At 39.9% G+C, this 13,772-nt stretch overlaps 1 protein-coding gene across 1 annotated transcript in view; it reads right to left on the bottom strand.

Moving 5' to 3' along the window:
- Positions 1–13,772, bottom strand: part of NRCAM (neuronal cell adhesion molecule) — a 273,400-nt gene that overhangs the window by 57,470 nt on the left and 202,158 nt on the right. Inside the window, exons 8-12 of the mRNA XM_087436969.1 lie at positions 11,248–11,418; positions 10,688–10,744; positions 8,740–8,851; positions 5,843–6,027; positions 3,994–4,125 (exon numbers count right to left, since the gene is read on the bottom strand). Coding sequence (XP_087293095.1) covers positions 3,994–4,125; positions 5,843–6,027; positions 8,740–8,851; positions 10,688–10,744; positions 11,248–11,418 — 657 coding nt within the window. The remainder of the gene's footprint in view (positions 1–3,993; positions 4,126–5,842; positions 6,028–8,739; positions 8,852–10,687; positions 10,745–11,247; positions 11,419–13,772) is intronic.

Raw genomic sequence — 13,772 nt, 5'->3', positions numbered from 1 at the left:
GTGTGATCTTATATATGCCCCATTTGGAAGAATTGGAGAGATTTACCACAACTCACATGGGGCACAATTAAAGATCTACAAGTGTTAGGCTCTCCTGCTGCCTCCTAGGACAGGGACGGGATCATAGTGTCCTCCACCTTGGCTTTGGCCATTTTCTTTCTTCTGGTCCTGGGTTCTACTTCCACACCCTCCCAGACACTGCAGGTCACATAAGAAAATCAAAGTTCTCTTTCAGCATCAGCTCTCTGCAGCTGTGTTCTTTTTCCTGACTTCCGTAGATTGTTTAAAAAATATTTTAGGTGGTTTTGGGCAAATTCCATACAGCCTGGTTTTTGCTTCAAGGAAAATTTAAAGTAACCTGGCCAGTCCTGGGGGGACAGAGCTTTGGAAAACACTGAGATTACAGCTCAGACTCTTTTTGAACGAATTCTTCCGGTTTTGTAAAACAGTAAGTTCCAGGTCTAAAATACACAGTCACAAATCAATAACACTGAATTTTGCTAACAAAACCCAAGCCTTACCCCTCCCTCTCTCTGATCCTGCTTCTCCTTTTATAGTATTTATGTGCTCTTGGCAGCCAGAGCCTGCAGAGGTGGGAGGAGAGAGTGTCAGGGTCCTTAGGTCATCGCCCACAAGTCAGGAGTGGGGACGCTGTGTATCTGGTAGTACGGTCCCCTGAGAGTGTCTCTGTTGTGTGGCACCTGGCGGGGACGCTGCATAGCTCCCTGCACGATGATGCTGCAGAGGCACAGTCGTTCCCTACCCCTCACCCTCAGAAGCTGGTCCCCTCAAGGTTTCTGCAGCCTCCTAGGTGGAAGGTGGCCGCAAGCCAGCTTGTGCTTCCAGCTAACTTCTGGGGCCTACCCTAGGCCTCCCTGAAGGTTAGGAATCCAGACCATGCCAATTCCGTGCCACTGTGTGCTGCAGCAGATTCCGTTCTCTCCAGCTTACCCTTGCCTCTCTGCCATCCTCCCCCCAGGCCCCATCATTGCTGGAGGCAGCTGTGGGGTACACAACTCAGCAAACTGCAGATGAGAAACAAGCCCCAGTCCCCTGTTTCCAGAATGGTCCCCAAGGCAATTATGTTTAGGGGCCTCCAAATTCATGGGACAACTATCAAGCAGAGTAGAAAGGAGAGAGATACAAGGCTCCTCAAACTTCTACCAACTTTTTGACAGTTTTTGTCCTCATTTACTCCTTATATTGGATCAGGGGAGGTCAACACAAGGTGGGGGCATATAGGGTTCACATTGAATTCAGCTGTTTACAACTTAGTGTCTAGCCAAGAGGCCACTCAGCAGAAGCTGCAAATGGACCAGCTGCTGAGGGTGGGGGCAGGAACAGCAGTGTCCCTGCAGTATCATCATTCAGAGAGCTAAGAGGGTCCCTGCCAGGTGCCTCACGCTCATCAGCTTGTAGTTGTGAGATTCCAAACAGTAATCCATGTGCTTTTAGCTTGGCCACCAGATGTGGAGAAAGACACCTTTCCGGGACACTTCACCACACCTTGGTATAAATATTCAGCATCTGCTCCCTTTGCTTACATGCCGCATGCTGTTTCTCTCCTTGCCACCAGAGTGACTGCTCTGAGGCACACCAGAGGTCGAGGGACCCTGGCTTTGTAGGCACTGCAGAGTTCTGATCCTATCTTTGCTCAGCCTCCTGTTTTCCTTCCAGTGAGGACTTAACGAATATTTTGGGGATGGAAGAAATGAACTGACTTGGAATCTGATTTGAGAGATTTTGTTCTAACTCTTTCTGTTCTGGACCTAATCAGATGATTTGGGGTTACAGTATAAGGGCCCAACTTTTATCCCGGGACCACAGCCCTATGTGCCCCCCCCGAACAAACAGGCCTTTTGTAATTGATCCTCCCCCCTAAATATTCCATTTAAGGGGACTGTCTATAACGGTATTTACAAAGCTCTTAATATAAATGGAGGTACCAGGTTCCCTGAGAGGCCTGCCTATGCCGGGTTTGGAAGGACGACAAGCTGAATGAATCGGTAGGAAAGATTAGCTTCATTATTTAATCTCCCCTTGTTCTTGTGTCACTGACCCACCTACGTCTCAATTTTCCCTGCTTATAATTGCATTCTGGCTGCCGAGCTCAAGGATTTATCTTTTCAACATTCCCTGGCTCCCGGGTTCTCTCGCTGAGTGGCTAGTTGGAAGGCCCCTCCCACTCATCAGTGTCACTGAGGCCAGATCTCAGGTGCACATTTAACGTTCCACAAATGGGCACAGAACCTCTGAGCTGCAAAACGTGGTGCCAAAGTGCTGAGCATCCTCCATCCTTTATTGCCATTCTGTATGCATTCCTAAGAAAATCAGATGTTGTACCATCAAACTTCTTTTTTAGTTCTGGGCTTTCTTCCACCTTTTCTCTCGGTTTTCACTCATATGCACCTGAGAGAGGCAACAGCTCCCCAATGCACGACCACAAAGTACTCTCTGAAGTTCCCCCTGATCCTGATCATGGTTAAAACTGGGAGTGGAAATATCCAAATCCCATTCGCTGGCCTCTTTAGACTCTGTTTTCTCCCAGGAACATATTTCCTTTTGCAGCAAACAGTCTGTCTGTTTCAGTGTCTGATACCTACTGTGCTGTGTGACACAAACTCCTAATAAATACTCATGGAACAGGGTGCTCTTACTCAGTCTAGATCCACAGTTGTGAGACCCTGATAGTGAGAAACAGGGACTTGTGTCATTTAAAATCTGCCAGCAGTTTTCAGATCCATCTTAGGGTGAAGACTATTTCAGGAGAGCCAGTTTAATGGACCTTTTGGTTATATAAAAGTAGAACCAGTTTTTGATTCTGACTTGAAGGCAATGAGGAGCCAAGATGCTCTCCATATTAAGCCTGAGGGTTGTCTTGTGAGTAACGGATATCTTTGCAGATTATTATGCTATTGACTGGGAGGGTGAACCTGAGGCTGGGGTTTTAAACAGGAACTGATTTTCTCTCTCTCTGGGTCTAGGAGAAGGTCTGAACTCCAAGAAGGGGAAAATTTTCAAAGATTCTCCTGTGGGCAGCAGCTGGTAGCAGGTGGGGTGGGGAGAAAAAGGAGAGCTAGTGGCCTCTCTATGGATGGCCACGGCTTAAGAATCCGGGAGCAAGGAGGTGCAATACCCGTTTTAAGTTTTCTTTTTTCTCTGCTGTATTTCCCTTCTATTATCCTCAAGCCTTTACCCAAGCTTTGTAAAACTGGTCTTGGCTGTGACTTAGAAGATTAATGGGAGGGCCTGTGACGGCACTTGAGGAGACTGTTTTGGGCAGCACAGTGGCAGCTCAGAGAACTGGCTGAGAGAAAGAGCCGGGAGTGGTCCAGGGCACGTGGCTGAAGAGGAGGCACGCAGCAGCCAGGACTGTGCAAGTACTGCTCAAGGATGATCTCGGCAATACTCGGTGAGGGAAAACTGGTCAAAGATTGAGCGTCCTTGCATACGACGGGGGTCAGAGGATGTGTTCTTCTTTGGGTATTAAATGGGACGGTGACCTCTAAAGACTAAAGAACTTGGGAACATCTGGGCTATACTTCAGAATGAAAACTCTTTAAATTACTACAGCTATGTTTCTTATTCTTGTCACATCCACTGGCTCTATTCCTAGCCTCCCCACCCATCTCCTCTGACTCCTACGAGGTTTCCACAAACCACTTGACATTTTGAACAAAGAGGATAATCTGAACTTTTCAGTGATGTTTATTTCTGACCCTGTCATTCTTCCTTTGATCCATGTAAAAAACAGAGGAAATATTGCCAAGTCCTAATCAACACATACCATTATGTTAACGGCATAAACTATTCGGTCATAACAAATATCGAAAGGTAACAGAATAAAAATCTAAAGGTAATTTGGTGCCTCTATTCAACTTACATATGGCTTCCTTCTTTAACCCACTATTATCTCATCACCATTTGTTCACCCTTGAGATGTAGCTATGCTCTGAAAATACACTGCAACAGGAGCTAATCAAGGAAACTTACTTTCTATTGGGACTCCATTCGATAACCAGCTAATTCTGGGTTTGGGCTTGCCATTAGCTCTGCAGATCAGGGTTCCATCCTCTCCTGGGGACAGCACAAGATTTTGAGGTGCCATGATCCAGTATGGAGCCGCTTTATTGAGGAAAGAAAAAAAAACATAAAGATGTGAATCAATAAGTATTCTAGCAAATTTAGTATATTGAACTTTTAATAATAAAAATGAGTATTTTGCAAAGCATTTGTTAGTTTCATTTTCTTAGAGTGAATAAATTTATAACAGATGCTTCAAAGAACCCTTTAGATTTTCAAAAGAATGTTTAAAGAGACACACTGACATCTATGTATTATTTCTAGACCCTTTTGATACAAATATCATTGTCTCATTTTGCATTAAATTCATCAGACATCAAAGAGGTGACAGATTTATCTAAGGTTGTAGAGAAATTTACAGGTACAGAAAGGGCTAAGAAACATGAATTTAAATTCTGAGCCCTGTAGAATACATATAATTATACAATTATGGAGTAATTAAAAAAAACTTTGTATTTTATAAAAGTTGCGAAGTTAATATAGAGTGTTCCCATAAGCCCTTCACTTAGCTTTCTCTGAGACATTAACATCTTACATAACCATGGTACAGTTATCAAAACAAGATGTTAACATTGATACAATATCATTTACTAAACTACACGCTTTATTAGGATTTCCCCAGTTTTTCCACTAATGTCTTATTTCTGTCCCAGGACCCTGTCCTAGACACTGATTGCATTTATTTGTCACGTCTCCTTACATAGTTTCCCCCAATCTGACAGTTTCTTGGTCTTTCCTTATGTTTCACGACCTTGAGACTTTTAAAGAGTCCTGATCAGGGGCCGGCCCGGTGGCGCAAGCAGTCAAGTGCGCGCGCTCTGCTGCGGCGGCCCGGGGTTCGCCGGTTCGGATCCTGGGCGCACACCGACGCACTGCTTGGCAAGCCATGCTGTGGCGGCGTCCCATATAAAGTGGTGGAAGATGGGCACGGATGTTACCCCAGGGCCAATCTTCCTCAGCAAAAAAAGAGGAGGATTGGCAGATGTTAGCACAGGGCTGATCTCCTCACAAAAAAGAAAAAGATTAAAAAAAAAAAAAAAAGGAGTCCTGATCAGTTATTTTGTAGACTGTCTTTCAGCTTGGGTTTGTCTGATGTTTTCTCATGATTAGACTGAGGTTTTGAGTGATGGACCCTTCTGATTGCATCATATCAGGGAGGACATAATTAATCGACATGACTTATTACTGGTTATGTTAACCTTGACCACTTGGTTAAGGTGATGTCTGCCAGGTTTCTCCACTGTAAAGTTACCATTTTCCTGCTTTCCATACTCCACTCACTAGAAGTGAGTCACTAAGACTAGCCCACACTTAGGGATAGGGAAATTAAGCTCCATTTGTAGACATATGTTAAAATTTCCTCAGCGATTAATTTTTTTTGGGTGAGGGGAGAAGAAATACTTTGAAGCTGTGCAAATATCCTGGTTCTCCTTCAAGTTTCATCCACTAATTTTAGCATTCATCACCGGATCTTGCCTGCAGCAGTTCTAACTGTGGGATTCTAATAGTGATTTTCTATTAACCTCATTCTGTCTACATTTATTAATTGGAATTCTTCTGTAAGAAAGATTTGAGGGAGTGAATTTTTAACCTGATTTAGATGCACCATAAATAGCAATGAGAAGAGATTCAAGGTATCATGAATGTTGATATAAATTTACATTTATTATTATTGAAGAATGTAATCAAAGGCATATTTAATTGAAGATTTAGAGCCTCTCATGAAGGCAAGAGCAATGCATTTTAAACAGTGATATACCTTTAACTGTGACAGAAATGGTATGATGGATGGCTCCTAGTGCATTTTTTGCTATACATTGGTAATTTCCAGAGTCTGCTTCTGAAACCTGAATGATTTGCAGAGTTTTCTTAAAGTTCCTATAAAATGTCCGATTGATGGGTAGTGTTCCATCTTCTTTTATCCAGTAAATAACTGGGGTAGGCCTGATAAGATAAATAAATAATAGTGTTACAAAAAAAGAATTTCACCTAACCGCTTTTGAGGATGAATTTTCATGCAAGTTTGCAACAGATTCTTTACATAAAGATCATGAGAAATATATAGATATTTTAACTAGTGTCACATTTTTACAAATAATGCTCAAAACCTTATATTTAAGTCTGTAAGTTACCATTTTCACATAAGCAGAACTATACTAATTATGGCACACCATAAACTTGGACTTCAATGATGCAGTGAGAATGCCAGCAGGAGTTCCTTTACTGAAGGGACCTAATTATTTTCTTCAAAGTCTGCTCAATGAGGCACCCTTGGAAAATTTTACAGGAAGGTACTATATCAATCAAAAGAATTACCATGAAATTAATGATATCAAGTTATAATTTTTTATCAGCTAGATTTAAAAATGCACAGAGATAATAAAATATTTGTGCCCTTTAACTTTTATACACAATTCTATATCAAATGGAAGAACTTTTCTATTTTATAACATGCTATCTGATGATGTGAATGAAGTGATTAGAGGAATAGCGCTCTTTCCTTAATTTCATTATTAGTGATATTTAAAAATATTATACCAATTGATAAGAATAAATCAAACTTATGTTATTACTCACACCATTTCTCACCTGTGTTTCCTATTAAATCATGAAATATAGAGCCAAATGAAAGCCAGAACACAAGCTTAGAGTTAAAAGATCTGCTTCAAGGTCCCAGCCCTGTCCCTAAATTGCTCTCTGACCTTGGATCCCTGACCTCATTGGGCCTCAGTTGCCTTAAGGGGGACAATAATGTTGACTTGATCTAGTGACTTTAGAAGGTTTTCATGAGAGTAAAATCAAAATCCATTCAACACAAACATTTACTAAGCAGTGAACTGTAGACCAAGTGCTGAGTTGTGTGTTGAGAAGATAAAGCTGAAAAAAGAATGGCCCATGCCCTTAGGAAGAGACAATATTTGTCATTAGAAATGCAAGTGGAATTAACTGAATGTTTGTAGAATTGCTTTTGGGTTGTTCGGTTGAATAAAAATAATTGAACATAGATATTTGATGAAATAGCTTCTAAAATAAAACATACTATAAATATAAAAAGGTAGAAAATGTGAAATCATTTTGAGAAGTTGAAGATACTACACACATGTGGCATCTGATAACATATTATGATGTTTCCTTATAGTCAGATTAATCTGCGTCTCATATGATCCGAAGGTGAGAGGGTGATGGGGATAGAAGCACGAGATCACAGTTCAACTAAGTCATGAATTGTTGTAGAGGCCTACTGCTTCGCTGAGCAGTTGTTAAGAATGAGAAATATTTTGATTCTATGAGTCTTATGCTTCTTGGTTTGTAAGTCACAGAGCTCCAATCTTAGTTTTACAACATTTCAAGGTTTTAAAAATTCTTTTGGAAGTTTTATGCAATTTCCAAATACCGACCATATTTTAGTTTTTTATGTAATATATTATTGGTGGGAAGGGAAATCACTAAATTGTGCGAATGGTTACCTCTACTCCCAAAAGGTTGGAGGCTGGTAGATCAAACCAGGTTCTAACATAATGATGATGAAAATTGAAAGGGTTTTTTTAATTAAAAATTTTAACTTAATTTTTAATTTACTTAAAGATATATTTAACATATCTTTAAAAGGGGGTTTTCCTAGTTTTCAGTTACTTGAGGAACTGAGTAGTCTGTAGTGTGATTTCCTGACATGACCAGCAGAGGCCTCCATGTGTCTCCTGCAGTCAAGTTATTCCCGGAGGCAAATTCTGGGAAGAAATGTGAGATCATTGAGTTACCAGATCAAGGACAACACAGATCACAACACGTGATCACAACATGTTTCCAAGATTCCATTCAATGTTTTCAGCAAATGTGCCCATATCAATAGTACTTGCCCTATGCCGGGCAGGAGACGGGCTATGCAGAAGGTGTCCTCAAATGTGTCCCTCTGATCCGAGGCCTTCCTGCAACTCCTGTCAAGGGCACGTGGGTTCTGGGGGTGGCATCAGTTTTAAGGCATCAGATGAGATATTTGCAAAGAAGCTGGGCTTGTGACTTGCCAATAGGAAGTAGTAGAGGGACGGTGTGCCAGTTCCAAGGCTAGGCCCTAAGAGGCCATGTGTGCTTCTGTTGTTAGGAGAATAAACCAGGGCTAGACTGCTAGAGGGATGAGAGAAACTCACAGCCAAGAGCTCAGTTGCCCTGCTAACAGAAAGCAGATCCTCAGAATTGTGAACCCAAAGCTGAGCCACCTAGCAGATGCAAGAGCAGGCTCAATTGAAATTAGCTGGATCTAGTCTGCTATAGCACAACCGCCCTGCAGACCTGTAAACAAATGGTCAATGATAAATAGCTATAGTTTTTAAGCCACTAAGTTTTGAGGTGGTTTGTTCCACATCAGTAGCAAAATAATATACCCTAATTATAATCATAGCAATCAAAAGCTGATTACTGATACTTATTTCAAGAGGAACACTATCACATTAACAAAATATTTTAACAATATGAGATTCATATGGCCTATTTTGGAAAAAGTGATCAAATTTTTCTTGATGTTTGATGGAATTGGTATAAGACAATGGCACTTCCTATGATATTAATGTCTCTCTACCAATCTACTATGTTTTTATAAGAAATGTACATCAAGTGTTGTTCACCAAACGTATATCAATGTACAAGAAAGTGTTGACTCACAGTCCTTCTGCAATGCACTCTAGTGAAAGGACATTTCCTCTTAATTCTTCTTTGTTACTTGCATTGCCTTCTGGAGTTAAAAATGTTGGTGGCCTCTCTCTACTTGATTTAGCTGCAAACAAGAAAATCAATATGCATTAAAAGTTATCAATATGTATTTTTAGAAACACAGTTCACTGTCTAAAAATCTAATCCCTTTTCAAAACCATTTAACATTGATTGTGAAATCTGTTAAACAACACATACACACTCTCTGCCTTACAAATGGCCATCACTCACTCAGCCAGAAATAAAAATAATTTTGGTTGCATAAGCACTAATGGTAAGGACTATTTTCTTTTTGTACATGTCCTTAAATTGGGTTAGGTTTTCATGAATTTTCAGTGGGTTGGCAAATTTTCAAAATGCAGACAGAGAGAGGAAAATCATGTTAACAAACCATCTATCCCTTAAGATTAGTGCTCGGGTCAAACAGAAAATTACCTGTCTATCTTCTGGAAGATGTTAGGTTTTTCTGAAAGGAATGACTGTGGAAGGAGCATTTTGGGTTACACTAAGGACAACATCATAGTCGATTTCCTTGACTAACCATGGAGATAAATCTGTGGTGGACGTGTAACATATCAAGACCCCCAAACTGCAAGGTTTACGGAAAACAAAACAAAACTAGAGAGTTACTGGCAGAGGTGTGCAAATTGTGCGCCATAAATTAAGAAGTGGTGTAGTTCAATAAATTGAAATCGGTTTCCTCAATGGAAAAACAAAGAGCGCTCAAGTTAGAGATCTCAGGGAGATTTACACAGGCTACCTTCTTTCATATGGAGATGTTGCCTAAATGTGGCCTTATCTTCTGATGACCTCTCAGAAAAACTTAAAGCAGAAATCATACCATCTTAAGGTTCTATGGCCCTTGACAGTTTTCAACACTTTAATGCATTATCTATTTGACACTCACAAAAACTGAATGAAAAGGTAATATATGAATTATTCTCATTTCTCAAAAAAAAAAAAGAATATCAGAGAAGGTATTACTTGAGAGAAATTAGAGTTTTTCTAAGATTTTAGAGATTGTGGAGGAAACCTTACCCCTCTGAAATCACTTTGGGAATGGTTTTGAAGCCCATATTTTTCAGGAGTATATTAAAATAAAATAAAGTAAGGCAGGAGTTGTGGTATGTCTGCTCTGCTCATTGATAGTACATTGATACTATCTTAATGTTTTTTTACTTCATATCTCAAGGGTAAAAAATTAATACAGCAGAAATTCTGCCGTATAGATAATTAAGAGGACCCCATATCCAGAACCATAATTTTCATCGATAGACTCTATACTTGAAAGCCACATTTACCTAAAGGAGATCAATTTCTTTTTAAAAGAATGAAGTTAAACTCTCTATTTTTAAAAAGATTACTTCCACTGAAGATAGTGACTCTGTTTTAAACGAAACTAAGAGAAATACTATTGCTAATTATTTGACATCGATAACATCATGTGAAAACAGATAGGAAATGTGATGATTCACTATCAAAATCCACTTAATGTTAGTTGCTGTAGGTTACTAAGACCTTGATGAGTTAGAATTCTAGCAGGTTAATGCATCCTGCCAACTCTTAGTTCATGAGAAAAGTTTATGAACAAGACAAAAAATGAAAAATATAATTCTGAATGTACAAGAAAGATTTTTTCCAAATCACGAGAAATGGTTCTTTACATGAAAACAGTTATAACAATTTTCATTATTATACATACAACATGGAAGATGTTTTAGTGACATGTTTGAAAGCTTATAGCTAAATTTCATAAGAAACATACAATTTATTCTAGTAGTACTAAACATGTAACTAGGAATTTCATAAAGAAATAAGGTTAAATAGCCATGGAGGTGAAGTTAGTAAACTAAATTCTACAATGAAGGAGAGAATATCAGTTACAATCACCATAACTCACCACCATAAAACTCAGTGTCACTCAAATTAGCAGCTATAGTGTCATTCAATTCATCCACTGAAATAAACAGAATATTATGAAAAATGCATAAAAGGTGGGGAGAAAGTATTGTAAAAAAAAAAAAAGTATTGGGCAACAAAAGCAAACAAATGCAGGTATACTGCGCAAGTGCATCCCTACCAAGTAAAAACAGTCCTTTGCAGTGTACACAACTAGCTCATTGATTCACTCAGCCACCCCAACCAGTAATACGTGAATATATATCTGAAGCTGCAGGACTGCCAATTGAAGGCATCGTGGGGCATAAAGCACATGCAAATGCTCAGAACACCAAGTAGATTCAGAAAGTTATCGTGGAAACAGTAATGGTAATAACAGCAAAAAATATAAAATACAGTATTTAGGGTATGCATGCTCTTTATAATACATATGCCAACTATTCACAGGTAGTTTCCTGATCAATGAACCTGTTTACTTCAAAGTCAATAGTATTTAACAGTTAATATATTTTGAGCCCATTTGTAAACATGATTGAAAGATTCAGGAAGCTGAACTGTTACCTGAAATCACTTTCACAGAAATAGGTTGCTTCTGCTGTATGGTTTGAGTGTGATTAAATCGGGCATAGCAGATATAGTCTTCACGGGTATCCTCCGGGAGAACATTGGAAAAATAAAGGTCTCCATTCAGACCCTGGGAAACCCTCTCACTTTGTGGAAGTCTTTGAAAGGCTGGAGAAAGGCAGAGAGATATCCAGATCATTCCATCATAAAGTAGCCACTTTCCAAATCAGCAAGATAAATGTATCTACAAATAGTTTTGTGAATTTCTCTGGAGTGGGGGCAGAGGTGAGATCAGAGGTTTACAGTGAAGTGTTTTATTAAGCAAGTGTAGACAAAAAAATGTTTTACAAAAAGAGTTTGTGTGACTTTCCCTAGTATTTAAATCAGTCCCTACTTGTTAAACACATATACACACGTATCTTAGAAAATGCATTCAGGAAGCTCGTAATGATGTTAACATGGGTTGCATCTACATATACATGGTCAGACACGCAATACTGTGGGAGCACCTAACTGTGAGCGAGGCCCTGAGCAATGTGTCGGGCATGCCAGGGTCCCTGCCGTGAGCACCTGATTTAATTGAAGAATCAGGCAGCAAACAGGCAAGTAACAATAGGGTGTGATGATGACACTATTTGATGCTGCAGACATGCTCATCAGAGGCCCCCACACCCAGCCTCCCTCATCTCTACTTTTTCTTTTCTGAATTACTTATCACCTTCTAACTTACAACGTATTTCCCTTGTCATAAGTATGGCTTATTGCCTGTCTCCCTGCACTAGAATTTAAGACAAACACCATCATCTGCTTTGTCTACTGTTGTAGCACTGAAACTGCACCTGGCCCTTAACAGGTGAAGAACTGTCAGCACTCATTGACTTCAAGTTTCACATCTACTTCCCCTCCGGTCGAGTTAAGTAACTGTCTAGCCTCAGGCGCCAAGGGAAGATTTTTCTAAGTAGACGAAGGACTCAGGGAGGTGGGACCACTGATCTACGAGTGAATTTATACTTGGCTGGCTCACACGCACCATGAAGCTTCTGACTCCGTCCACAGGGCCTTAGCTGTGAGAGTTCTTCAGCTCTGAAGGGAGAGAAAATCGCACATCCCAGTTGCCTTGGGCCAGGTGTTGTCCCCCAGAGGATTTCTCCAGTCTGACTCAAGCCATTGCTCCTCATGCAGCGGGAGCCCTAGCTAACATTTCATGAAATGTAAAATTATAGTTAAAAGCCTGCCGCTGCCTTGGGCAGGAAACGGCAGGGACATGTGGAGCCAGAGCTTGAAGGAACGCTGGTTAGCTACGTTAACCAAGTTCTTGGTCAAGAAAGGTGTTTGGTTGGGGGTTGTAAATTCATGGTTTTAATCCATCAATCCCTAGGGAAAGGGTTGTTTTAAAAGTAACTCAGACAGAAAATGTACATTTATTTAATGAATACAAAGAGTTAAAGATAAGCATACATTTATTCTCTTCCATTTCTCCTGCTGTATTTTATTATTGACAGATGTTGCTAGATCAAATTAAAGGGAATGGGACTTTATGAAGATGGTAGGTAGCACTTTGCCCCTTGAGCTCCTTTGCATTACATTAAAAAAAAAATTGTATGCAGACAGGAATAACTTGATAATGTCATCTTGCAAGAAGAATGCTGTACGGATCTGAATTTTTTCTCATATTCCAGATGTAGTTTCATTTGAAAGGTCCAGACGATTTGCCAATAGCTTAAAAAGTATGTAAATGACATAGCCAGCAATGCAATATGGAAAAAAAATTAATTAGATATTCAGATGATTCTGAGACATTATATGTATATGTCTCCTTATTAGGTGGAAAGGTCATCATTTCTGATTAAGAACCATGGCCCAAATACTGGGACTCATGTTGGCAGTGACATTTGGATTCTGTTATTCTCGATGCCATACACACTTATTTACATTTGATTTGTTACTTATTCTTTCAAAATCTGTAAAAACTGTTATGTAATACCAGGAAAAATACGTTTGTTCATTTATATATTTATTTTCCACTTCTTTGTGATGCTTTCTCTGAGTGCTTTCATATAAGAAGAGTCAAAAAGGGAAATTAAATGTTAGAGCTAAATTTTATCTTTAGTAATGTGTACAGCCTGTGATTTCAGAGGAAATCATGTCACTGGGAATAGAATATATTCCCTATAAATATTTTGCCTTCATTCCCCCATTCCACCTAAATGACTCTGAGGTCCACAGCGACCTCCATGTTGCCAAATTCAACAGTCATTTCTCAGTCAGATCAGAGGTTACCTAATCTATCAGTAGCATCTGAAACAGTTGATTGTTCTGTCTTCTTGACACTCTTTCTTCACTTTGTCCTGGGGACACCGCTCTCTTTGTTCTCTTCTTACCTCAGTGACTGCTCCTTCTCATTTGCTTTGCTAGTTTCTCCCCAAGGTCTTGGACCCTGGAGGGCTCCTGGTCTCAGTCGCCTGCTCTTCACTGCCTGTACTCTCTCCCTCAGTTCTCTCATCAGCCCTTGGCTCTAAGGA

This window comes from Ceratotherium simum, chromosome 1 (genome assembly GCF_057802395.1).
Source record: "Ceratotherium simum simum isolate JZ-2026a chromosome 1, ASM5780239v1, whole genome shotgun sequence".
Classification (NCBI taxonomy): Eukaryota; Metazoa; Chordata; class Mammalia; order Perissodactyla; family Rhinocerotidae; genus Ceratotherium; species Ceratotherium simum.
This window is presented reverse-complemented; position numbering and strand designations above follow the sequence as displayed.